The 27,700-nt window shown below is 34.6% G+C and overlaps 1 protein-coding gene and 1 pseudogene across 1 annotated transcript; both read left to right on the top strand.

Moving 5' to 3' along the window:
* The first annotated feature begins 784 nt into the window (after positions 1-784).
* LOC132181772 (F-box protein At3g07870-like) lies at positions 785-1,847 on the top strand (annotated as a pseudogene).
* An 18,749-nt stretch (positions 1,848-20,596) lies between these two features.
* NUC (C2H2-like zinc finger protein) lies at positions 20,597-23,584 on the top strand. Its single transcript, XM_059596077.2, has 3 exons — positions 20,597-20,947; positions 21,182-21,578; positions 22,327-23,584. The coding sequence occupies exons 1-3, from the start codon at positions 20,833-20,835 to the stop codon at positions 23,084-23,086; spliced, it is 1,272 nt and encodes a 423-aa protein (XP_059452060.2). The 5' UTR covers positions 20,597-20,832; the 3' UTR covers positions 23,087-23,584.
* Positions 23,585-27,700: the final 4,116 nt, after the last annotated feature.

Below are 27,700 nucleotides of genomic sequence, written 5' to 3'. Positions count from 1 at the left end.
AAAATTCAAAGATCTAGAAGGACGTACACTGTTTACAAACAAAAATAAAATAAAAGACTTACACTTGTACACGTGGGTTAATATTACGCATGCTCACTTAAAATTCTCTATTTATTCCCTCTGCCGCCGTTTGAACTTTCCAATCCCGTTCATCTCGGCTTAATGCTGGATACAATTTGTTTATTCTTTTAAAATTCTTTTAAAGTTGTTGTTAATTTTAAAATTATTATTAAATTTTAAATAAATTATATTAATTTTTAAAAAATAACAAAATAATATCTAATATTACTCGTATCACCGAAGTTGAATTCTTAATAAAATATTGAGATAGTTATATTTAAAAAAAAAATTTATTTTTTAACTTTTTAAAAATAAATATATATCTTAAATATAATTAATTGGATACTCTATAATTAATTTAAATTAAAAAAAGAGTTTTCTTTAAATAGGGTTTTGTTTTTTTTGGTCTAATGTGATAAGAGAAGTTTTTAAAATTTTTTTTATTTAGTATTTTGTCAACAAAGTTGACCTTTTGAGTTAGAAATAAAAAATCTTAACCAAAATACCCATAATACCTCATATTACTCTTGTGTAAAAAAAAAATAAAAAAAAAAAAGGAAAAAAAATTGATGCTATTCTGATTTCTGAGTCACTGACCCACGGGTTCCATGTTCTTTTTATAATTTTTAATTATTTAAAATTAAATATTTTTTAAATATAAGGATATAAAAGATATTTTACTTATATTTCCTCTATAATATAAATTGCCACACTCTCAGCCATTGTAAGACAATTCACCGTTCTCTCAAGCGAGCTTCTACCAAACACCGAAAATGCGATCGTGTAACAATCACCAGCTTTCCTCTACAATTGAAACCAACCAACCAACAACCTTTCTCCCTGAGGATGTGGTTCTGAAAATCCTCTCCAGGCTGCCTCCAAAGTCTCTTCTCCGATTCAGATCCGTCTGCAAATCCTGGCTCTCCCTCATCGGCACCCCCAATTACGTATCCAAAAACCTCCTCAACCACTCCATTCTCACCACCGCCGCCGCCCCCCATCACCTCCTCCTCGTAAAACGCACCACCGCATCGATACCCAGAACGGACACTTGCTCCTTCCTCTCCTACCAAACCCTTTCCTCCGCCTCCCAAACCCCTCAAAATATTCCCATACGAAGCACACGCGGGTTAAGCATTGTGGGTTCCTGTAATGGCTTGCTCTGCCTTTTTGACTACTTCGCTGGCGGCGACATTTTTGTCTGGAACCCCGCCACTTCAGAGCTGAAGGCCCTGCCTGGCGCGTCCAGGGCGGACACTGTTAGTTTTGGCTTCGACCACAAACGAAATGAGTTTAAGGTTATGCGGATTCGTTATGTTATGGATCGTGAACCGCCGGTTCTTTCTCTGAACCGGGTAGCGGAGGTGTATAGTCTAAGAAGCGGCGGTTCTTGGAGAAATCTCACCGTCGATGGAGAGGTGCCCGATTCCAATACACCCAATTCACGGTGTCGGTGGGCATACGCATATGGGGTTTGTTTCTGGTGGACGTCACGCCGTGCCGAGGATGAAAAGATTATTGCTTTCGATGTGAGCGAGGAGGTGTTCAGAACGACGCCGTTGCCGGACGCTAGTGTTCTTGGGAGGCGCAGTTATGTGAGGGCTCTCACGGTGCTAAACGAATCGGTCGCCATGCTTGTTGTGCGCAATGAAAGCAAATGGGAGGGGAAATCGTTTGATTTATGGGTTTTGCTTGAATTTGGTGTAAAGGAATCGTGGACTCAGCTTCTGAGGATTGAAGCTTTTCCGGGTCTGGAATGGCCGTTGGGTTTTTGGAAGAACGGAGAGTTGTTCATGGAGAACCACGAGGGGCAGCTGGTTTATTATGACCCATTTACAAATACAGTAACAAAAGTAGAGGTTGGTGATAATGATATTGATAGGGTAAAGGAATCTTTACAAGTTTTAGCTTACACACCCACTTCTCATTCCATCCATGGAGGGAGGGATTACGCTTTTGTTGTAGATAATAATAATAATAATTGGTGAGCTGTTTTCTTTTTGATTTTTAAGTTGTTGTTTGGATATTTTTCTTTGAAATTAAGTTTTCAGCTTGTTTGGTATGCATCATTAATGTCTTTTTAGATGGCTTTAGGTGAGATAGGTGGAGTGGGAAGAAGGGAACTTCGAATTGAATTTTTGTGCAATCCCATTGCGTAAGATTCAGTGAATAGATGACAAGTTGGACTACATCTATTGCAGCCTTCTGCAGATAAAAACAAAAATCTGCATAGACGTTACGAACAACAAAAAACTAGGGGTGGGCAAATTAACCGTTACCGTTTAACCGGCCGTTTATCGGCTTCGACCGAACCGATATAAACCGTAGCTGATATGCCGATATCCTTATCGGTTAAAAAAAGTATACCGGAATTCGGTCCGGTCCGGTCCGGTTAAGCGGTTCTTATCGGTTAACCGGTTCTTATCTGTTAATCGATTTAACCGATAAGAAACCGAAATTTTTTTTTTTTTTTTTTTTTTTTAATTCTAGTCCCAAAACGGCGCCGTTTAGTCTTTTAGAGAGGTTTCCAAATTCTCACAAGTGACACAGGTTTCCGAATTTGTTTAATGGTGTTGCCCATGACTTATTTTCCTTTTGCTAAGTGACTTTAATTAGTTAATACTTTGTTTATTATTCATTAATGAATTTTATTTTAATTTGGGTTTGGGTAGGTTTGATTTTTTTTTTTAAGTGATGGCATTTGATGGGATTTCTTTGCCTTTGGTAAAAGCATTTTTCATTAACTAGTTTTGCTAGTCTAATTAGCATTCATGATGTTAATTAGTCCATTTGCTTTGGAAAAATGTATTTTATAATATATAAAAAAAAAAAAGTTGAAGTGGATCAATATAAAAAAGCTTCAATTTTTAGCCCAAAAAACAAATATTTGGGTCCCAACAAAAAGTATTTGGTCCCTAAAACAACTCATTTTTAATAAGTTATTTTAGCCCAACAAAAAATATTTGGGCTCTCAAAAGTCAAAAAAACTCATTTTTGGTTTTTGGCCCAACAAAATAAATCAATATAAAGCTCTCGGTTAAATCGGTTAACCGGTTTAACCGAACCGTTTAACCGTGTACCGTTTTAACCGAAATTATCGGTTAAAATTCTTATTGGTTCGGTATCGGTTAATAAACCGTTTAACCAAAAATTATCGGTTAATAACCGATAAGGTCCTTAACCGGACCGTTTTGACCGATACCCAGGCCTACAAAAAACCAAAACTGACTTACAAAAATCTGCGTGTTGGGCCACCTTGTCTTGATCATCACGTTAGCTGTTGGGTGTTGTCTTATCTTGACCATGAGGAGAGGAGAATTGAATGAGTTGACAAGGCACCTGAAGAACCATGGAAAGGACAGTCCAAATTCGAGGGCAAATTCTCTCAAATCTGGGAAGAATGATGTAGATCGACGAGCCTCGTTTGCAAGCAACCCGAGAGCCTTGTGTGAAGTCCTCGTCTAGAGACCATCTGAATGCTTACATTTATTTAGGGTTTTTTACACTTTATGTGAAGGACCGTTCGGAAGGCCTTATGTCCCGTCTAGACTGCCATATGGTTTTTGTGTGTATTTTAGGTGATCGTCTGGACGGGGATATGTCCCGTTCGAACAAGATATCCTCATCCGGACAGGCTTCGTAGCTTTTCATGGGTTTTTAGGTGTTATGTCGTGGGCGTTCGTACAGACTTAAGTGTTGTCCGGACGGGCATCGTAGAAGTTCAATTCCAATTCTAATTCGTAGTTTTATTAGGTTTAGGAGTCTTGGGGCTATAAATACATGCTTATAGCCTCCAAAAACGGAGAGTTATTGATTATATATGAGTTTTGTTCAATACGAAATATCAGAGTTGAGTGTTTTTCAGTTTTCCTTCAAAACCTAGAGAGTATCTAGCATTTTAGAGAAGATTTCTTAGATTACTTGATAGAATGAAGATTTAGAAATACATATATGTTTCTTATTGTTGTTATTCGCTGCAGCTCACTAAGTCACGCTGCATCAAGGGGCCAAAACAATGTGGGCAACTTTAGCCTCTTTTGTGGTCATCTTTGACCTTTTTTATTATTATTTTTTTTTTCCTGGAAAAGTCACTGGAGAAAGGCGGTAGGTGGCAGCCGGAAAAGGTACATGGCGGCAGCAGGTGGCAGCAGGCAGTGAACGTGTTGGGCCGTAGAAATGGGCCTGAGACATGGGTTGTGACCTTCTTGGATAGGCCATTGGCTTGGGCATGCTAACCTAGGGAACTAGCCCATGGATTTGGGCTTGAACTCAATTGGAATGAGCATAATAGGCTGAAGTGACTTGGACCCTCAATGTGGGCCTAGATACAATGGCCTTAATGACCCAAAAATAAGTGATCCAAATGGTCCGGGTTGAGAATGTTGGATCCTGGTGGGTTGACCCGTTCCTAACCTGGTAATTTTTTTTTTTTTTTTTTTTTTTAAGGAACAGAGCGCTTGGGACACGAGTCTGACGTGGCAATGGTGTTGTCGTGGCACTAGGGTTGATGTGGAAGTAGGGCTGACGTGGTTGAAGGAAGCGTCTAGCGCGTGTGGTGAACGCTTGGGAAAATGGGAGTGCCTGGGCACATGGAGAAGATGCGCAGATGTTGGAGCAGCGCGTGGAGGCGCATAGCAAGGCTGATGGAAACGTTGCTGATTGTTCTGGAGTCACTAGAGGGAGATCTATCCATCAGAGGGCGAAGAAAATCAAACTGACCACCATGGCAGGCTGTGGCAAACCAACTGTGTCGGAATGACAAGGACTTGTAGCGGCCCGTGAGGGCGAGTCACAGGTCTGATGGAGATGTGGTCGGCAGTTCAAGAGTCGCCGAAGGGAGATCTATCGAACGGAGAGTCGAAAAATGTAATGGTGGCAGAGAGTGAGGCGCGTAGAGATTGATCGACGGCGTGTGGAAGAGCGTGAAAGTTTAGTTAGAATATTCAGGTGGCGCGTGTGATGGTTGGTGGCGACGGATCTTTCACAGATCTTTCAATATATAAATGTTATGGACCTGATTCTGGTATTAGTTTTCCAAAATACGGTCCGAGGAAGGCCGCGAAGGACGAGTAGCACAACTATGGTGATGCAAATGGTGGCCCCTAACCAATGAGGACTATTGCGATGGGTGGAAACAACCCCACTCGTATTCTAACCAGCGAAAATGAGTGCTACCAACACCCAAAATACAACGGCAAAAGAAAATGCCAAGGCTTTTGTGCAATAGAAAAACTCGTCTGTGCAACAACAAAAATAAACTTGCAAAAGGTTTCGTGATTGTGAAAACAATTCAAAACGAAGAAAAAGAAATTAAAGGGAAATAGAAACAAAAGAACTAAGAAATTATAGGAAATATAAACAAAAGAACTAACCCAGAATTTAATAATTGGCGTTAGCCTATTAGCTTCGATACCATATAAGATTTCATAATGTGGAAATATAAAGTGGAATAATGAACAAGAGAATAGAAAGAGACGACAAGATTGAGGTGGTTTGGCAATGTCCTCAAAAGGTAGCTTAATCGGCTGGGACCATGCCTAATGAAGTAGAGGTCACTAGTTCGAATCTCCCTTCCCCATCTTGTGCGGACTTGTCAAAAAAAAAAAAAAAAAGTTTTTCGGCAATATGCCTAGATTCATACACTAAAGCCCTATAGGCTACATCTTGCTTTTATTGAGTTGATATAAATACATAAGAGTATTCTCTATTTATAGAGAGCACATGAGGAATAGGTTTCATTCCTTAACAATGTTGGACAAGAAGATGAGGTTTTTATACAAGCAAATGGCCAAAGCCTCTCCTTACTTAGACAATGTGGGACAACCCATATATTATCTCTAACACCATCCCATATTCCCAGTGGTGTCCCAAAGGAGTCCCGCCCAGGGAGCGACAATGTTTAGGCCAAGTCTCACTGGGGACCTACCAATGTCCCAACAAAGTTCTAGATCGGTCTCGAAGGAGTCTTGGCCAAGTCTCAGTAGTGTCCAAATAAAGTCTTGGCCAGGTCCTAGCAGAGTTTCGGCGGGTCCTAATGAAGTCTCGACAATGTCCAAGTCGGGTCCCAGCAAAGTCCTAATGGTGTTCCAGCAGAGTCCCTATAGTGTCCCAACGGTGTCTTGGCTGGCATCAATAGTGTCCCAACAGTGTCCAAGTTGGGTCCCAACAAAGTCCTGATAGTGTCCCGATGGAGTTAATGAAATTTTTTCGGTCAAACTAAAAATGTTTTTCATTGAATATTATTTTTCGTTGCATAAATTACTAAAAAATTCGAAAGATATTTTTCAAAAGTTATTTTATGCAAAAAACAAACGGAACTTAAGTGTAACTAAAAAAAAAAAAAAAAACACAATGTTTTATGTATAAGTTTAAATGGACAAGATCTTACCAAAAAAAAAAAATGAACAAGATATTCTCTAAATGTAGAGTTTATTGCTTGAGGGCAAAGATACTTCTATAAGGAGGTGGTGTAAACTACTTTCTTTGTGCCCACCAATAAAAAGCTACCACCTAGGATTATTGCACAAACCCAAATAAGAACAAAAACACCAAATTATTTAGGTTTATTCAATTTTTTTTTTTAAGAATATTTGCAGGGCTGAGGGTGGTGGCGCACCCTCAGCCCATCTAGGGTGGTGGGGGGGCTACCCCATGGGCCGAGGTGGCCGCGCAGGCCACATCCAACCCATCTAGGGTGGCCGGCGAGCCACCCCAGATGGGCTGGGGGTGGCTTGCGTGGGGTGGCTCGCCGGCCACCCCATGGCCTGGGGATGGCCAGCTCGGCAACCCCAGCACATGGGGTGGCTCACCAGCCACCCCATCAATTTTTGTTTTTTTTTTGTTTTTAAAAAAATAATGTTGATTTTTTAGAGTTTAGGTAGAATAATCTAGTGTGGTAATGTTTTTTCCTTAAACTTAAGTTTATTCTAAAATGCTGGGGTGTTACTTGATGAGTGGTGGGCAAAAGAGGTGGGTTTATACCACCTCCTTATAGAAGTCACTCTCTAATGTATATCCAAGATATGGTGTTGATGCAGACTACTACGAATATTCACGGTACAATGTAAAATGAAAGTCTTTACAACAGGGTGAAAAAGATGCTCGAAAATTGGTTCCTGTAAGGTATATCCATTCCTGAATTATCACTCTTTTTGAGAAGATTTCTAAATTTTAAAAACTTTTAATTTTACCTCTTAAATTTTCAATTTGATACAATGTACCCTGGGGCGGGACCACCTCTTAAATTTTCAATTTGATACAATGTACCCTGGGGCGGGACCACCATAAGCCTCGAGTGGCCCCCCAAAAAAAATAAAATTTCTTTTAAAATATATATATATATATATATATATATTTTATAATTTTGCTCCCCCAAATTAAAAGTTCTAGTTCCACCCCTCAATGTACCCCTTCGTCAATTTCTGGACATTAAAAGTGATAAAATAATCTTTATATCCTTAACATTTTTATAAAATTTCAAATTGACCTTTAATTTCAAATTAAAAATTAAAAAAATTGAAGGGTAATTTAATCTTTTTTGTGGTGACGGGATGAGATAATTGCATCAAATTGAAAGTTTAGAGAGTGAAATTAAGAGTTTTTAAAATTTGAAAATTTTCTTAAAACAGTGATAGTTTAGGGATTCTAAGTGAAGTTATCATACATAAACACACACAATATATATATATATATATATATATATATATATATATATATATATATATATATATCACGTGCTAATTCAACACTCTTTCTTTCACTAAGGTGGAAGACGGAAGACCCTTTAGAATATTTAAACTAATTTAATGAAAAAGGAGTGAGATACCTTTTCTTTTCCGCTGTTAAAGAAATTGAAATGGGTACTCGTAGTACAATTTTTAAATTTTTTATAAAATTATGTAACCACCACTATAAAAATTGAAATAAGTACTCTTTAAGTACTACAATTTTTATTATAAATTTTTTACAAATTGATGTAACAATTGTAACGTCTATTTTTAAACAATTATATTTATTTATCAAATTTTGCTGCTCATTTTTTTTTTCACCATTAAAAATACTATCACATAATGTTTTTTTTTATAATTATAATAAAAAATTTAGTACCCAACTATTTTGCCAATTGAAATAGATAATCTCAAAATGAGTAGTCTTTACCGATGGAACCAGTCCAACGGGATCCAAAATTGTTGAGGCCTATTTGGGCCTCCAATTTTCAGCGAATTATTTTTTATTAAAAAATATTGGGCCTCTAATGGGTGTAACCCAAAACCCAATGTATAAATTCTACTGTATACGTATTGGCCTGAAATCCAAGTCTTACAAAACGAACAAGGCATGGCATAAGTCTTTATTTTATTTTTACTAATTTCTCCAAAATAAAACGGTTTTGAAAGGCTTAAAAATTATAGAATACTTGTAAAATTGTGCTCTAAATACATGATTTCATATTGAACAACACGAAGAATTTTTCACCGCACTTCAATACTTCCGGGTTAAATAATATGGGCAGTAAATTATACTGGATCTCAATCTTACTCTTGAAAGCGTTCTATTCTCACAAACTCGTTTCTTCCGTAGCTTGTTTATGTAGTCTCTCGCTCTTCCTTGCAAGTAATATATATTCTATAAAAATATACGATCATTGGTAATCAATATTGGGGTAGACATTGTGGCTTGGAAGGATTGAAGATCCTAATCAATCATTTAGTTCCACCTCTATCTATAGGTTAATATTATTGAATGAAAAATATAAGAAATATTTGTTGAGCCAAATGCTAAACAATATTTTTACTTGAAATAATTTTTCAAAAAATTATCTCATCTGAAAATATTTTTCAGCCGAAAAGATTTTTCGTTACACTAAACTGTATCAATTTGGAAACTAAGAGATACAAGAACGATCTTTTTTAATAAAAAAATAAAAAAATAAATTGTTTAAATTAAAATATTTTTCAACTGAAAACATTTTTCGTTTAACGAGCATCAATTTGGAAACCAAGAGATATTATAACGATCTTTTTGTAAAAAAAAAAAAATAATAATAATAATAAATAAATACATTGTTGTAATTGAAATATTTTTCAATCAAAAACATTTTATGTTGAACCAAAAACTCCATCAATTTGGGAACTTAAGAGATATAAGAACATCTTCTTCTTTTTTTTAATTAATATATATATATATATTAAAGTGACTTTTCATTTGAACCGTTCTAGCTAGTGATAAACCAAATTGAAGATGGATCTTCTTTTGAATGTTCCAATTCTTTATCTTGAAAAAGTCTTTGTCATCATCTACGAATACTAAAAAAGAAAAAACAAGTCCTTATCATTTCTTTCTTCCCAATCTAATCAACCAATAATTCAATGCATTTATAACCATAAATCATCAATCACCAACCGGATTCTTCTCGTATTGCTTAATTGTATGTTCTTTTCCATAGTGGAACAACTAGTGCTCATATAATTTGATGGTAACCTTCCCATCCAAGCACCAATAAATAGAAAATAAAAAAGAAAAAAATAAAAAGGAAAAGAAAAAAATAAATAAATAAAAATAAATAAATAAAAGGAAAAGAAAAAAATAAAAAATAAAAATAAATAAATAAAAGGAAAAGATGATGTTGATCTTGGATTCTTGGTTTCCCTTAATACAGCTTGTCTAGATTTTCATGAATACTTAATTCTTTGTTTGGGCATTATGTGGACTCTCTCTTTCTCTCTCCATGGGAATTGGATGGTCCCTACCTCTTCTCCATGAAAGGATAGCTTATGTTTGATTCACCATTATAAATTTATAACAAAGAGAGAGAGATAGAGTGGGTGCTTTAGCTTTGCTTTCCAATTAAGCAAAAAGATAATTTGTAATCTTCTAATACGGCATTGCTTGATGAGTACAATATCATTTGAAATATGATCTTCTAGTGGGTGGCCCCATGAAAGCAGTACAAGCCACCGAAGCCCTGAAGTTCTTAGAAACCAATATGCAACCCTATGATTCTTTTAATTAACATAGAGGAGATTAACATCTTAATAAGGGTGCGTTTGAGATTACAATTCGTAGATAAAAGATACGATTTTAAATTAAATAGTAAAAAATAGATCGTTTGGGACTGGGTTTTAAAAAAAATTGTGTTTTGAAAACGCAGAAAATCTATGTTTTCAAAAAGCAGGCAAGTATGTGCTTTTTTAAAAACACACAATTTTAAAAGTTAAACTGCGATTTTACCAAATTCTTGACTGCATTTTTAAAAATCACGTTGCACATATTTAGATTGCACTTTTTAAAATTAAAAACCTAAACGGGCCTCAAGTATATATATAGACAATACTCAACCTAAAAGGTTAAGTTAATGGATTTGGTACGATTGTGTTATTTTAACCATTTACACTTGTTAAATATTTCCGAGAATTAACAATTCTAGTTATGATAATTTACCATCCCTAAAGTTTCAGAGGTTTTTCAATTTTAACCCCAAAGTTCAAAAATTGGCAATTTAAACCTTCCGTTAATTTTTTCCGAAAATCTATTAAATTACATCATTACCCTCATGCTTTTTTTTAAAAATTTCTGTTCAATTTAACGGAAAAATTAAACGGAATGTTTAAATTGCCAATTTTTGAAACTTCAAGGGGGTAGATTGCCAATTTTTAAACTTTAGGGTTAAAATTGAAAAACTCCTGAAACTTCAGGGAGGTAAACTACATTTTCCCCTTTTTTTTGTTTTATATACGAGCAAAATTTTCCTTTAAAGTGGGTTAAATGACTTTCTTCCAATTTAATCTATTAAATTGACAAATATTTTTATAATATGTGATTCTCACTTGCATTCTAAAAAATACACGTAAAAATCGCTTGCTCTAAGAACAAATTAATGTATTTTAGGAAGAAAATTCCTATCCTTGATCTACTAGTGTAGATCAGTAGATCTTTTGCAATAGAGGCATGCTACACATCATTTTGTTAACCATCTTTCAATTATCTATTTTTGGCAAATTTAATAGATTTACCATTGAATTTGTAGAGTCATGTGAGTCCCACAAAAATTTAATAATAGATTCACTCATTCACTATATAGAGATAATTGAAAAATAATTGAGAGAATGAGTTTTATCATTTCTCTGCGATAAAATTAGCTTGTCCTAGCTCTACTGTCTTAAGAAGGAAAGGATATTATTCTTTTACCAAATGCCACACGTTCTAACTGTCACGATGAATGGTCATTTTAAATTGCTTCATGACTAATTAACCCAGTATCCAAAAAATAAATAAATAATTAATTAATCCAGTATTTTTTAAACCAAATCTTCTTTGAAAAGATATGCAGCATTTTTTTTACCTTCTCTAATTATAATACTTATATACAAAATTTACATTTGCATAATTAACCAAGTCTTGATATTCTAGCCCTTATAAAATAATAGAAGTATTAATAGTATTCTTCAAATAAAGAAGAATCCACTTAACATGAGGCTAATAGTTTATACCCATATTTTCCATGTTCTTACATACATTTTTTTTTTTTTTTGAACAAACAAGTTATTTTTATTGATATAAAATCAATCTAGAGCAAAATGCTCCATCATTCAATGCCAAAGATATAAGTTGAAAACTTTACAACCCCAACACTATTTATGACATATCCAATAGCTTCTAGGGTTATTACAAAACAATACCTTAGAAATGTCATCATCACAATCACGTCTTTGGTCGCTGTCTCTTTCATCAATGACAATTCTTCCATAAACTTGATAATTCATATAGTTTGCTCGCAGAAAAAAATCAGAAGAAAACAAAAGGCCTACTAGAAACCATGTCGATATTCTTAAGTAAAACCTAAGAAAATAACAAATTCAAGACCTGCTACAACCAGAGCAACAACATACTTGTCTTATTTAGAAGCAAAAACGAAAATACATAATAAAAAATAAAAAAGTAAAAAAACACCCCACTCTCAGTGATGACGTTGCTAACACGATGGCGCATGGCTGGCAGAATGATGCATGAAGGCTGGCAGCTGGAAGACAGGGTGGCCGGAGAGCACGGTGAGCGGTAGCGTGGATGGACGGAACTGATAGAGAAAGCCAAATATGATTCTGGGAAAGAAAAAAAAAATGAATGATCTAGAAACTCCATCAAGTCTAGTAGGATGGCGGTGCAGAGAACATGACAGGCTGGTAGAGAGTTTGGACGACGGATCTAAGCAAAGGAGGAAAGAAGAGAGGGGAAGAGAAAGGAAGAGAGGGGGGAGGGGGGTTTCCCTCCTCCCCTACCACCTAGGGTTTCCCGACTATTCCTACTACTAAACAATTTCTAGTATACTACAAACTAAAATGAGCATAAAGCTTTTTATTATTATTATTATGGTGCATTAGACATATTATTTGCAACCATATGTTGTAAATAACTAAGCAGCCATATGTTCCTACTTCTGCTTCATATGTTGAAGATTGATCAAAAAACTATTTACAACCAACAAAAAACGGGTACTAACTAGCTTCAAGTTTACATATTGAAGCAACACAACTTTTTCGACATAAACTTGAGTTATCCATATTTTCTTGCTCTTTTTGTCTCTAATTACTATTATTTCCAAGTATTTGATTAATTGTCTCTAAATTTTTTATGTCAAACTCTCCAGCTAGATGACTTTTTAATGTTGTAACACTTAAGCTCCGTTTATTTCAACGTAAAATGTTTTCTGTGTGGTGTTTGGCGACATAAACTTGAGTTATCCATATTTTCTTGCTCTTTTTGTCTCTATTTACTATTATTTCCAAGTATTTGATTAATTGTCTCTAAATTTTTTATGTCAAACTCTCCAGCTAGATGACTTTTTAATGTTGTAACACTTAAGCTCCGTTTATTTCAACGTAAAATGTTTTCTGTGTAGTGTTTGGCGCATACAGAAAATCAAAATTATATATATATATATATATTAAACTCTCTAAATTACAAAAATGTCCTAGACAAGTCTTAAAGGTATCCTAACCGAGTCCCGCATGGACCTAACTGCGACTCGCCTGGGACATGCCCAGACCCCCCAGACCCTATCGAGACCCCGCCAGGATCAGCTCGGGACCCTGGCGGGACCCGCCTAAGACCCGACAGGGACATTTTCGTAATTTAGTGCTTAACATGATTTTGCGTACACACCACATACCAGAAAATTTTTTTTTGCTAAAAACATTTTTCGACGTGAGGGGCCGCCCTGATTTTCCGTACATGCCAAATACTGGAAAATGTTTTCTAAGAAATCATTTTCAAGGAAAATATTTTCTAAGAAATCAATTTCAAGGAAAATATTTTCCAACATTTGGTTCCGACGGGGTCCCAATCAAGTCGCTGCAGGGTCTTGGGTAGGTCCTAGTAGGGTCTTGGGTAGGTTCTGAGCGAGTCCCGAAGGGTCCCAAGTAGGTCTTGGGCGAGTCCCAACAAGGTCCAGGGCAGGTCCAGTCGTGTCCTGGGTGGGTCTTGGTCAAGTCCCGAGCAGGTCCTGGGTGAGTCCTAGCGAGGTCCCGGGTAGGTCACAGCGGGATCCCGGGCAAGTCCAGGGTTGGTCCTGGCGAGGTCTTGGGCAGGTCCTGGGCGAGTCCTAGCGAGATCTCGGACAGGTCCAGTTGGATCACAGGCTGATTTTGGTTAAGTTCCGACGAGGTCCTGGGCGGGTCTTGGTATGGTCCATTAATTTGATAATAAGATGCTCAAATTCGGAAAATGGTTTATGGTTTTTAAAAATGAAAACCATTTTTCAAAAATTAAAGAAGAATTTTTGGTCAAAGGGAAAATATTTTCCGTTGACTATTACTTTACGTCGCACCAAACACCTGAAAATACGGAAAACATTTTTTGTAAATCATTTTACGGTGAAACAAACGAAGCCTTAGGGTGTGTTTGGGATTGCGATTTCGCAAGAATAATCTGCGTTTTTAAAATATATCGCAAAACGTAAGGTGTTTGGTATTGCGATTTAAAAATCACTTAATTTAAAATAGAAAATATATATATATATATATATATATATATATATATATATATATATATATAAGAAGACACAAATTTAAACAAAAATCACGATTTTGCATAATAAATATTTGATAAAAAAAATAAAAAAATTTAACATGTTTTACTAAACTCCTTTGCAATTTTAAAAGTTGTGATTTCAAAAACGCAATTTTTAAAATCGCCCTTATTGAAACCGCAATTCCAAACGGATCCTTAGTTTGCTTGTATCCACAACAATTATGTCTTCCATACACATTAGCACAATAGTGAAACCATTATTCTCCAAACTCTATACATAAGCACAATAATCAGATTCACATATATGTAAATCTTTTTGCTAAACAATTGATTTCATTGCATGATAACATGTACACTATGTGTATTTATTACTCACTAAGTTGTAGACTCACACTTGTATTTTTTTCATTTGTAAAACATGTGTTATTTTATAGTTAGCCTATCTTTGGATGCCAAATTTGAGTGAGGATGATTTTGAGGTAGTTGCAGCCATTTGGCATTATTCTAGTGATCGAGTTAACACTTGAAGACTTATCACAAGATTTCAAAGGTCATTCATGATAATTAGTATTCTTGGTTGATATTGTAGACTAGAGTTTAGAGGCATGTTGTGTATTAAGGTTTAGTTTAGATATTTTTATCGATCATATGTATAGTATAATTTTTAGTTAATATAATGATTTTTAGTAGATGATCTGGTTGTAATAATTAATGTTAATAGAGATATCGTGTGTTTTCACTGTTTAGTATTCTCTTTTGAGAATTAGATCTTTTGGTCTTATTCTTTGGGGGAATTAGATCAGGAGACGAACTGTAAAGTTAATTATGAGTTAATTAATTTCTCGGGACGTTACATAAGGTTTATGAGCTCTCTTACGATGACTTTGATCCCCCTGAGTTTCAATTTCAGATATATCTATATGCTCAATAATATTATTAACAACTTCAATTGACTCATTATCTTCACAAGTTGGCATACAATGATCATTAACTTCTCTCTCTTTCTAAAACCTTAAACTAATTATTTTGATACAATACAAAAAGCCTATTAATTAAAATGAGTTTTATATATAGATACGCAAAAGTATATATTCCTATAGAAACTAAAGTTCATGAACTATATTAAAAAAAAAAATAGAAGTTACAATCTTAGTGGACTATGATTCATTATAAGGATTTACAAATCCTTTGGAAAAAGAGAGTAAGATTTTCAAGTTGTGGGGTATAATTATCATCGTATGGTGAGTTGCCAAGTTGCAAATTTTCAATAGTTTTATCCGCGTGGTTCTTTTATTTCCTTGAAAAACATTGCTTTAATGGTCGCACTCAACAAGCATTGAAAGCTACTTCATTTTAAAGTATTTCCTCTAACATATATATGATCTTTTCATTCTGACCGTAGCCCGTGAAAGACAGAGTCATAGGGGTTAGTGAGTTGGTCGTTTTGGGTAAAACTAGAATCCATTAACATCCATCCACTAGGTGACACATACATACTTTACTCTCAGCTGGTCGAATTTCTCTCCATGAATATGTTTTTTCTGTAAAGAAGGTTGAATTCATAGAGATGTTTGTCTTGTTCGATACTGTTGAATGGTTTGATACTCTCACATTAAGAAAGGAGGGCCAATGACAGATTGCATCCCCTCCCTTGAGTTTTGTCTTGTCTTCTTTCTTTTTATTTTCTTCTTTTGGTTCTGCAGAATTTGTCCACCTCATGAACACTAATCATCAAGTGAATGCCTAGATATATTCCTCTTGATTTTACATTTTTATTTGTTTTGTTTTGTTTTTTTTTTTTTTTTGCTTTAATTCTTTGATTCCAGCTTGAGACTATGATTGGCAAAAAGCAACTTGAAGAGAGAACTATTCCGCCTACATTTCCATATAAAGCAATGGATATAATTTTTTTAAGATTTGGGTCGTATGATTTTTTCAAATTGAGTGTCTAAATGAGTCATATGCGTCTTTTGAACATGTGAGAAATACATGTTTTACTAGTAATTTAATTAAAATTAAAGCATGTAAGAAAAAAATATATTTTTCTCACACATTTAGTGCGAAACACATGACAATTTTAGAGATCGAGTTAAAAAGAATTTTCTTACCATCTTCCGATTAATGTTTTGATTTGGCCTAAACTCTTTACTACTGGAAAATCAAGCAATTTTCTAACCGATCAATATTATTCCTTTGCTATTAAGAAACATTGTTAATGCAGGTCCATTTCAAATTTTATTGTTCATTCTAGCTAATACCCCAATGGAAAATTATTTCTGTCCAATCAATTCTTACAATATCTCTATTTCTTTTATTTTTTTTTTAAAAATTGAGTCTATCACTTGTCCCTTTCATTTCATCATAAATTAAAGAACAATTGCCAATTTTTCCAAAACGTTCTTTTCCCACATTAATTAGTCAAGATGACTCATGAGTCATGAACAGAGCATTTCCCCCCTCAAAATGAAAGTCTTTGATAAGTTCAAAAAATAATAATAATTCTAGTGCCCTTAAATGCTGAAATAATAATAATAATATTGGGTACATTTAATAAAACTTTTTAGATACTATTTTTTGCCGAAAAGTGTCACGATCGATGTAACGTGAAAACCAAAGTAATTTTAAGTGTTTTATAAGCACTTAATTTGTAACTAAAGCTCTATGTTTGTTTTCTTTCTAAAAATAGGAAAATACTTCTTAAATAAGTATTGTCAAACGAGGCAATATCCATGCATCCAAGAGTACTTTAATTAGGTGTTACATTAAAAATAAATCGGCGTGTAATATTCAAAGTGTAGTTATTCTTTCCAAAAAGAGGAAGATTTTGATATTAAACTTGGGTTTACTCTAAAGAAAGTGAGGTAATTAATTAACCCATGGCTACGTATTATGATTCCATTGGGCTCTCAGTTCTCAGCTTTGGGACTGCCTTGCATTATCACTAATTTTCAATTTGACAGTAAACCTAGGGAAGAGGAGAAAAAGGAATTAAATAAAAATCATAAAATTTATAAGCCATAAACATTTCCATAAAATATACTACAAACCCCAAAATGCAAAAGAATATTCATGCATATACCCCTACTATTTTACAACTGTAAAGAATGTTGGGCAAAATGCAAGGGGCTCTTCTAGGATTTCGCCATGTGTATTAAGATGATTAAAGAAGTAAAGAAAAAGGAAGGAAAAATAATGAGAAAAAAAAAAAAAAAAAAACTGGGTTTGTAAAAAGGCAAATATTCTTCAACTTTTGATGAGCCAAAGCATGTGGGTTTCTGCAATGGAATCCTGGATCCAAATCTACTCAACTTTTAGGACATTTATTCACGAGTTGTAATTAATTAAAAACTTACCCTCCCATGCAAATTATCCCATCTTTAGTTAGACTAAATTGCCCTTCCTTTTGAACCTATAATAATTACACATAATTTGTAATAAATTAGACGAATTAACAATATCACAAGCCTTTGGATTTTCATAGGTTTTTTTTATTATTATTATTTTCTTTTTTATATGTCCACATAAGGAGAGAAAAAAATGAAAGAGGATTTGAACTAATGACCTTAATTTACTTCATCAAGCATGATTTTCACATAATTTTTCGATTGTGAACCTTACTAAGTAGGAAATGAAGAAATAGCAATTAGTTATCTGATAATTTTGCTACCAATATCAGCATTCCGTGAGGAAATATTCCATCTGGAGGCTTGTTTGAATTACACAAAACAATTTTAAAATAACATGTTCTTCAAAAGCAAAAGACAAGCTAAGAAAACAAACATACCCTTGTTGACAACACTTTGCTTTTCCCGAAACCCTTCTATTTCAAATGCATATGGTCTCTTAGACAAATTGTTTTATAATGTAGTTTTTAATTAACTCCAAGAGAGAGAGAGAGAGAGTTGGGGGGGTTTGCATAAGAATCTTACAAGGCCTTGAAAGTTGAAGCTTTTGTGAGAGTGTTGGAGAAGGAGAGAATATTCTGGAGACACCAAAGTTCAACAGCAAAAATCCAAAGATTATATACTAAACAAACTTAGAAAGCAAGAACATCATTAGATTATGATTAAGGGTTAGGAAGAAAGGTCAGCCCACAAGGAGACGACTGCTCACACTTCCAAAAATTCACTGCCTTTGTCAGCTGGCTGTCTTTTGATTTAACCCCCTTTCCTTGCAAAGTAATCTCAGTAATTTTTGTGCAAATTTTAACTAAGTAGCCCTTGATTAGCTTTCCCAAGTCTAGAAGCATATATGCATGTGACTTCTACTTTCTAGTCTATTTTAAAACATATATTTTCAATTTTCTAAAGGTAAAAAGGGGTTTTGGCTAAAATTCAATGCATGCATGTAGAAAATAAATGGGGTTTTTTTGAAAACCTAAAAGCAAACGAGCCACAGTGAAAACCCTAGCTATCATTTCACAATCTGAATAAAATGTCATGTTTCAAATACTCTGTAGATTAAACATGCCAAGCAATCTGAAAAAAAAAATGCAGTAAAAGTACTCTTGCATGTCAGCTATACAGATAAGCATCTACCATTCCAGCAATGACCAGCATATCAAACTTTCCACATTTTGCTCATGTAGATTTCTTCTTCTTTTTTTTTTTTTTTCTTTTTTTATTATTATTTTGAATACAGAATTTAGTTTTTTCAACGACCCAGATTTAATTTTAGTTTTTCATTCTTGTATAAAATTGAAAATTAAATTTGGACGGAAAAAAAAAAATATTAAAAACTAGGCCAAGTGGGTAACAGATCTAGTTTCATGACATGACTTTGGGGATGGCATAGGCAATCTGTCATGAGGACGAATGTGTTTGTTTCGTCGTATCCGTTGGATTTACATACATTGGCAGTTGGGCACCTGCATGGATGCACGTGCATGCTGATTTAGATCATTAAAATCTAGAGAAACCATGGCCGTTTGATCTGATGATGATATGATCAGAATCAATCATGGGGATTAAAATGTTGTTGGCATGGATACATCAATCTTCCTAGGGAAATGCCTTAACTTCCACTTTTTGAGTGTCTACTTTGACTAAGGAGTAAACTGACTGATTCTTGGCCTTGTGGAAAATGAGGATTAAAGAAGGTGGTGTGATTGGATGGCCATGCCTTGCCAGTCGCACTCACTCAAGACATGTTTGAGTTGTCTTTTTGACAAACACACAATCCCAGCATATTGCTTTTCCACTAGTACTCAAATTGTTGAATCATAAGGAAATCCTTATATATCATGACTCCTCATGAATCATTGGTACGGATTCACTGTAATTATTTGTACGAATTGTTAGTAATTTGAACAAGTAATGTGAGACATTAATCCATATGTGACTTATATGTTCAAATAAAATTTGAGTTATCTGATTATTTATTCGGACAGATGAATTTCATATATAATCTTTCACATTACTTACCTAAATTGTTAATAATTTAAACAGATAATTGTTGTGAGTTCCAATCCAAAAATCATACCAGAACTTGAATGGAGACAGCAGAAAGTGCTCTTTCATCTACCACTTGACCTCCCGTTGTTTACAAGGAGAATGTTGAGTTGGACATTTGGGCCCATCGGAAAGAAATGAATTTGCATAGGAGAAGGTATCTCAATGCATAACCTATCATTTTCTTTTAATAAACAGAAGGTACAAAAATAAATAAATAAATTCGATTTTAACCTGAGAGCGTTGGAAGTCAAGTAGCCTTGTGAAAATGTATGGGTTACGTATTAGTATAAAAGCACTATAAATTAAGTATAATTAATACTTAACTTGTTTTTCCGAGTGGGCAATCTTTGTTCTAGATTTATTGAATAGGACACAAAACAAATAGTAAATCATGTGAAAAAGAGGGTAAAAACAAATTTAAAATAAATTAAAACTAGGATATCATAATTGGTTTGAGTTTGCATATATTTAGCCCTATTAAAAATATATATATACACTTAAAAATAAGTTTGTCCTACTAAAATTAGGTTTCTTTGTTTTCTCGTGATAAATTGTGGTTCCTTATCTCTAGCTAGTTAGCATGGTCAATATTCTAGCTGCAACATATTGTAAATCTAAAGAAATTCAATAGTTATTCACTTAAATATTATATTTACAAACATCTATTACATATAGGATATGACCTAGGGTTCCTTTGAAGTATTATGTTCATGCATATATATATATATATATATATATATATATATATATATATATATATAAATCAAAACAAACATGTATATAGGTGATTGGAAGAGAGTCGAATAGAAAAATGGCAAAAACAAAAGGTAAACAAATTATGGGATAATCATTCCAAATAGAAAAGCGAGGAACTAGCTTTTCTCCCCTCCAAATGATATGTGTCATCATACACACCTTTGCTCATCAACCCTCTCTCTCTCTCACAGTCCCTGCCAACTTTAACTTTTCACCGCCTCCCACAACATAATAGTATTCTATTCCACCTAAAAAGTAGATAACAAAAAATGCAACTACAAATTTTTTATTTTTCAAGAGAGAGACAGAGAGAGATCCAATCTTCAATCTTTGCATATATCAGCTTGAGTTGTTGCTAGGGCTGAGAGTACTATCTACTTGAGGCTATAAGAAAGCAACTCATTCTCTGGGTTTTCTCTTACTAATCTTCACTACTTTGGTGATCAGCTGAGCTGAGCTGAACCTTTTCTGGGTTACCAAGAAAAATACCTTTTAGATTGAGTCAAACTGATCAGAAAAAGAGAAAAGCTTTGGATACATGCTAGGAAAGATGGCTGAAGAAACCCTTCCAAATGGTTTTGTCGAAAACTCAATTCCTGGATCCAATATTCCTCCACTGCCAAAGAAGAAGAGGAACCTCCCTGGCACCCCAGGCAAGCTTTTTCATGCAATTCCCTTCCAACCATATTGTCTCTGCTCTTCAACATTTTTTTTTTTTTTTTTTCCTGATGAATAAAAATTTGGACCGTTTCTTGATTTATGCGTGTCATTTTCGCATAACGGGTCACGCTAATCTTCTCTGTATCGGCGATTAATTAAAAATCCTAAATGATTATTTATTTTGAGCGATTAATTAAAAATTCTAAATGATTATTTATTTTGAGCAGATCCTGAAGCAGAAGTGATAGCCTTATCGCCAAAGACCCTGATGGCGACCAACAGATTCTTGTGTGAAATTTGCGGGAAGGGTTTCCAAAGGGATCAAAATCTGCAACTCCACCGGCGGGGGCACAACCTTCCATGGAAGCTGAAGCAACGGAGCAGCAAAGAGCCGAGGAAGCGCGTTTATGTGTGCCCTGAGAAAAGCTGCGTCCACAACCACCCTTCTAGGGCTCTCGGAGACCTAACCGGAATAAAAAAGCACTTTTGCAGAAAACACGGCGAGAAGAAGTGGAAGTGTGAGAAGTGCTCGAAGCGGTATGCTGTGCAGTCAGATTGGAAAGCGCACTCCAAGACCTGTGGCACTAGGGAATACAAATGCGACTGTGGGACTATATTTTCAAGGTAATTCTATTTTCTTTTATCTTTATTTTATTTATTTCTTCAAACTTTTGTCGGTAGATTTTATTTACTGAAGAAAATTAAAGCTAGGAAATGATAGAACTAATTGTCTTTTAATTTCACAAATTTCTTCATGCAACAGTATATATATATATATATATATATATATATATATATATCAAATACCTCAAAAGAAGAAAATCAAGAAACCAAATCATCAAGCATGAAAGTGATTTTTGTGGCTGTTGATTTTCTTCTTTGAGGTATTTGATATATATATATCAAATACCTCAAAGAAGAAAATCAAGAAACCAAATCATCAAGCATGAAAGTGATTCTTGTGGCTGTTAGATATCCTTGCTGTCTGTTCCCTTTCTCTTTCTCTCTCTAGGAGGAAAAGGAGAAGGGGCCTAGTGAAGACAAATAACAAATGTGAATTAATTCATCTTCTTAATTATGTAAAATTTCCTTCCTTGGTATTTGTGTTGCACTGTTTATGTGTTTGTAAATTTTTTCCAACAAAAGGGTTGGTGCCTTGGTTCATGGGTTCCTCAGAATTTCGATGCCAATGTGGAAGGTTCTTGCCTATGGTTTGAGTTCATTTGAGTGAAAGTATCCGATTAGTTATATTTGAAGGATATTTTTGCTGCTTGAGAAAAAAAAAAACCATTTAAATTAAGTTCATGAATTTATTTATTGAAACTGATGATTAATTAACTGAAGTTAGTAAAACATTTTTGTGATCGAGCAGGAGAGATAGCTTCATCACTCACAGGGCCTTCTGTGACGCCTTAGCCGAAGAAACAGCAAGAGTAAATGCGGTGTCCAGCATCAACAATGTGGTCGGCGCCGGCAACATGAACTACCATTTCATAGCACCGACCATGGCACAAAATTTCTCTTCCATTTTCAAGCCAATCTCATGCAATGACGAAACAGTTAACCCAACGACGTCGCAGGGGCTACCCCTATGGATGAGCCAAGGAATATTTCAAGGCCAGGAAGGAATATTTGGAGATCCACTAATTTCATGCTCGAATAATCCTCCACCGTCGGATTATCATCAGCAGAATTGGGTGTTTGGAGCTAAGCTCTCCTCGAGTAATTCACAAAGAGATGTGAAGGAGGCTGTGGGAGGGACTCAGCATCTAAGTGTTCCTTCCTTGTACAGCACGCAACACCAACCCCATCAAACACCTTCTGCAAACATGTCAGCCACGGCTTTGTTGCAGAAAGCTGCTCAAATTGGAGCAACCTCAACAGACCCATCATTCCTAGGGAGCTTTGGATTGAAATGCAATGATGGGCAGGTTCTATATGGATCAAACACAACACTTTCTAGTCTTGGAAATGATGTAGAGAGCTCTGCAGATGATGTATTAGAGATACACCCTGCAAAACGCAGGCACATACAGAATGAGCAAGATGGGGGAGGAGGGCAAACAAGGGACTTTCTGGGGGTGGGGGTACAACCTGTTTGCCACCCTCCATCAATCAATGGATGGATTTGAGATAATAAGGGAATTTTAATGGGTTGCAATTAATGTAAAGCAAATTAATTAAGTTGATAATAAAGTGAAGTTTTTGGGGGGGTTGGGAGGAGAAATAAGTAATTTTGGTGACTTTGCAGAGAGGAAAAGGTGGGCATTGAGTAGTGCTTGATGGGGGGGGCTAAAAGTTTGCTTAGAAAACTATTTAAGAGGTGAAGGAAGGAGATCCATGCATATTCTCTTGAACCCTGAAAGCTGATCCCTTTTGAAAATGGTGGCTTTTATTTTTGATTAAAGGGGGTAAGGTGGTGGGGGAAAAGCAAGAGCCCCTTTTGGACTCCATTATTGCTTTGGTTCACATTTGTTGTGGTTCTTGCTTGTCAAACTGGACTTAAAAAGAGAATTTCCAGTGGCAAAAGCTTATTCTAGTACATATAGGCTTTACCCTATTGCTTAAAATAAACTATTGTAGCTTTTCAATAGCACATCCCTGAACACTTGTACTATATAACAAGATTAGCTATAATATATGCAAAATATGGAGTCCATAATTAAAGTTTTTGTATTATCCCCATAGTAATGTAATCCAATGTTTTAATTTTTTTTTTAATTAAAAAAAAATTAACAACAAACAACCAAACTACAAGAGAGGAAAAACAACGGGGTTGGGTCTTTCCCACTTACAATAGGAACAAAAGATAAATGGTGAAAATCTATGAAATGCTATCAGAAAAATATCTGATTGTGGCCCAACGTGCTATATAATAAATATGAAAGTTTGCACTTTTATTAACTTTCTTAACTTCTCAAAAAGAAGAAGTTGGAATAGCGTATGAAGAAGGGTTTAACAATGGAGGTATAGGGGAGGGTTTTTATTCTTAATTTCTTTTTGATGAATATATTTTCTCTTGACTCCTTCAAAATGGGTTTTATGAGGCCTTTGCATGAGTGCATCATTCGAATCATCAAACATGGAAAGGGAAAATGAGGATCAAAAGAAAAAGAAACAAAGGGGGAAAAGAGAAAAAAGGAAGAGATATTCTTGCACCCGTCTCTTTGACTTTGTTCTTCTTTTGGTTACATGATAGAATGTGAATGTTACGTGGCGTGCAGTACAAGTTATGAGTGTGCTGTTCATACCACAAATCTATTATAGCCGAGCATAATGTTTAAAGTCGGATCGAATCGTTAATAATTCAGGCAGTAAATATATATATATATATATTAATAAATAGACAGATCGTTTGAAACATGTTCAAATAAGCTAGCATGCCTACAATTTTTTTTTTTTTTTTTATATTTATTGTCTAAATAACTAGTTTTTCGACCGAGAAAATTGATGAAAATTTCCTTTGAAACCCCGAATTTAAATGAACAGCTTGGATGAATTGATGGGATAAAAGAAAAAGATTGTCATCAAGTGTACGTCGCATCATCCACGTGTTCATGTTTGCCTTTTCAACTATTGCCAAGGAACACAATGGGGGCCTCAAGGATCCGAAAATAAACCTGCCAAAGAGGACAAGGGATAAGGGTTTTTATCTCCTGGCTTATTTGGTCCGAGTATGGTGATTGGTGACCCCAAGTTGACCTATTATTATTATTATTATTATTTTTTATTCATTATAATTACTTTAATAAGTTTTTATCAGGTTTCTTTCTTCTATTTAGTGCTTCACAGCTTGAAATGGTCCATCAGAAGCAAAAAGCAGAGACAATGAGTCATGCATAATTTTCTCAAAATTTTCCATAAAAAAATTATATTAAGTTATATATATATAGGCTTAAAAGTAAAAATACTAAGCTTGATCCTAATAAAATTAAGCTTGCTTGCCCATCATGTTAGCACGTAAAACAACAGAAATTCTGAATTTAATAAAGGGGTGTCTTTTTCTAATAAGGACTATACAATTTTCTTAATTATTTCTCTCATAAAAAAATAATAATTAGTTTCAATTTTAATTTCACAAATAATTTTTTACATCAATTAAATGACTGAACTCCTTTAATTTGTGTCTAACTAAGTGTACATGGTATGTATGTCACACTTTAATACTCTGCTCTCTCTCCTTGAACGAACTAACCAGTTGCCGGTGCTAGAGGAAGAGGAGAAGGTTTCCTTTTTTTTTTTTTTTTTAGGCTTTTCTTTTTGCTGGGTTTCTCTCTTCATGAGAGAACTGTTATCTCTTTAGAGCTTGCTCTGAATCTATCCCGACCCTCACTAAACAACAGCTACATCTTCCACCCATTTTCGGCTGCTTCTCCCCCGTCGTGGATCTTCTCCTTCAACGTTTCGCCTGCCAGATCTATGAAGTCTTGAAGATCGACCTTTTCAAAGCCCGATCTCCTCCTCCCCATCAGCCCTTGGCCGAATGCGCCATGCAGTTCACCACTGACGACCTCCTCCAGAGCAACCGCTCTTTTTTGAGTTTATGCTATTATTTTATGTAACTTTCTGTTGTTGTATTGCTTATTGGTTAACCCGAACCGAATGGGACTCTTTGGAGTTGGTCATTTTTTCTTTTCTTTTTGGTTTTTTTTTTAAAACCTTTTTTTTACAGTTACTTTTCATCTAAATCTCCATGGCTTTTTAGGAAGCATATTTAGATGTTTGATATGAGTATTCGTACTCTCGATAGTAGCATCCATCACCAGTATGCGCAGCAACAAAGATTTTTTCGAACTGCATTCACATCTTTTTTTTCCCTTTATGATCTCATTCTTTTTTTTGAGATCTGTCCAGTTGAGGTTGTAGTAACCTTGCCTTTCTTTCTTTTATGTCCACTGTAACCTCTTTGTTTGAATGAATGTTGGTTTGTTTAAAAAAAAAAAAAAAAAGGGGAAAAAAAAAATGGGGGGAGGGCATTTCTAACTATCATTTAAATGAATAAAAAAAACCTTTGGAATAAAAAATTATGTTCCATCCGTGACTATATATATACCTTGATCATGTGAACACAATACTGCAGTTACATGTACTTTTGAAAGTTTCAGTCGCATGACAAACTGATGTCAGATTCTCTTCTAAAAATCATTGTTAGCAATTTTGACATTTAATTTTTTTGTTTCCTAAGCAATGCTGAAAATTACTTAATTGCTAGAGAAATAATCCGAGATTTAACTGGCAGTGATCAAATTTGAAATGAGAAACTTCACAATTTTTTTTTTTTTTTTCTGACTTTTCACGCATTTTAAAAGTACTCATTTGAAATTCAAAAACTCTCAGTGAAAGGTATTAAACTTTTAATTTTTTTCAATTACATAATTTCGTTAGAATTTTTCGTTAAATTTTGCCAAAATTCTCAAAATGTTCATATTTTTTTATTAGAGAAAGATAAAATAAAAATTTGTAAAGATTCAGGCATTGTTTTTTTTATATATAAACAAAACATCTTTGCAATATTTTTGTAATATCTTACAATGTTATTTTGAGAATTTTGACCAAATTTAACCAAAAATCATAACAAACTGGAATAATTGAAAGAAATTAAAACTTTAATACTCTTAATTGAGAATTTTTAAATTTAGAGGGTAATGTCAAAATGAGTAAAAGTTCAAAGCAAGTTTTGTGAAATTTCTCCAATTATAAAAGTTACTTTTTTTTTTCTTCTACTTTTACCTATTCGATTAAAAGTACTATCACTCTTAAGATAACTTTGGCATTTATAAACCATCATCTATCTAGTCTATCTTTACACTTTTATTACAGAGAATTCACCAATATGGAACAAACTACTTTCGTTAACTCTCCCTTTTTTTACTTTTTTTCTTTTTGAAAAGTGTTCTCAGTACTCTGAAGTTAACTTGGGCATTTATAAGCCATCATCTATCTTTACACTTTTTTTAACATAGAATTCACCAATATGGAACAAAATAATTTGCTTAACTCACCGGATTGCATTTTTTGTCGGCCTATGAGTTGCTCCATTCATCTCCCATCTGATGTGAGACACCCTCCGCTGTTGAAAAGACTTCAACACAATGTGAATGTCGTCAATTAATTGGCTGTATATAGCGATACCAATTTTTGTCATCCTTTTTTAATGCGTGCACCACCTATAAAGCATCACCTTCCAATTCAACCTTCTACCATCCGCTCTCTTTGAAAAAAGTTATTGCCCTTAAACTAGTATTGGATTCTGCAACAGGCAGACCATTGATATTAACTTTTCCATCGATAGATTAACATCATTAAGGTTGGTTATAGGTTGATCATAGCCACATTTAGAGGAGATTGCAAAGCGGCAAGCACCTCCCTCATGGGGAACCCGTACAATCACTCCTACACCCATCTTCCTTATTGCTTTGTAATAGTGCAAAGGTGACATTTTAGTGCAGTATTCTTGAATCTTGATTTCTAGACTTTAGAAGAAAAGGTTTAAGAATGTTATATTTACGTTTTTATGAATAACTACTCCACAACGTTGATGTTGTAGACTTAACAAATTTTTTATTTTGTATTTTTTAAATAAGAATTGAACAATGATTTATTAAAACTGGCACATTAACATTATGGGATAGCTATGAGTAGAAATGGAGGGAGGGAAGGGCCGGTACTTGTCATGGCCCTCCCCCTTCTTTTGAAAATTTTCTTTACTATGGTTTATAAAGAGCTAAATGATCTATATATATATA

Source organism: Corylus avellana, chromosome 5 (genome assembly GCF_965113065.1).
Source record: "Corylus avellana chromosome 5, dhCorAvel1.hap1.2, whole genome shotgun sequence".
NCBI lineage: Eukaryota > Viridiplantae > Streptophyta > Magnoliopsida > Fagales > Betulaceae > Corylus > Corylus avellana.
This window is presented reverse-complemented; position numbering and strand designations above follow the sequence as displayed.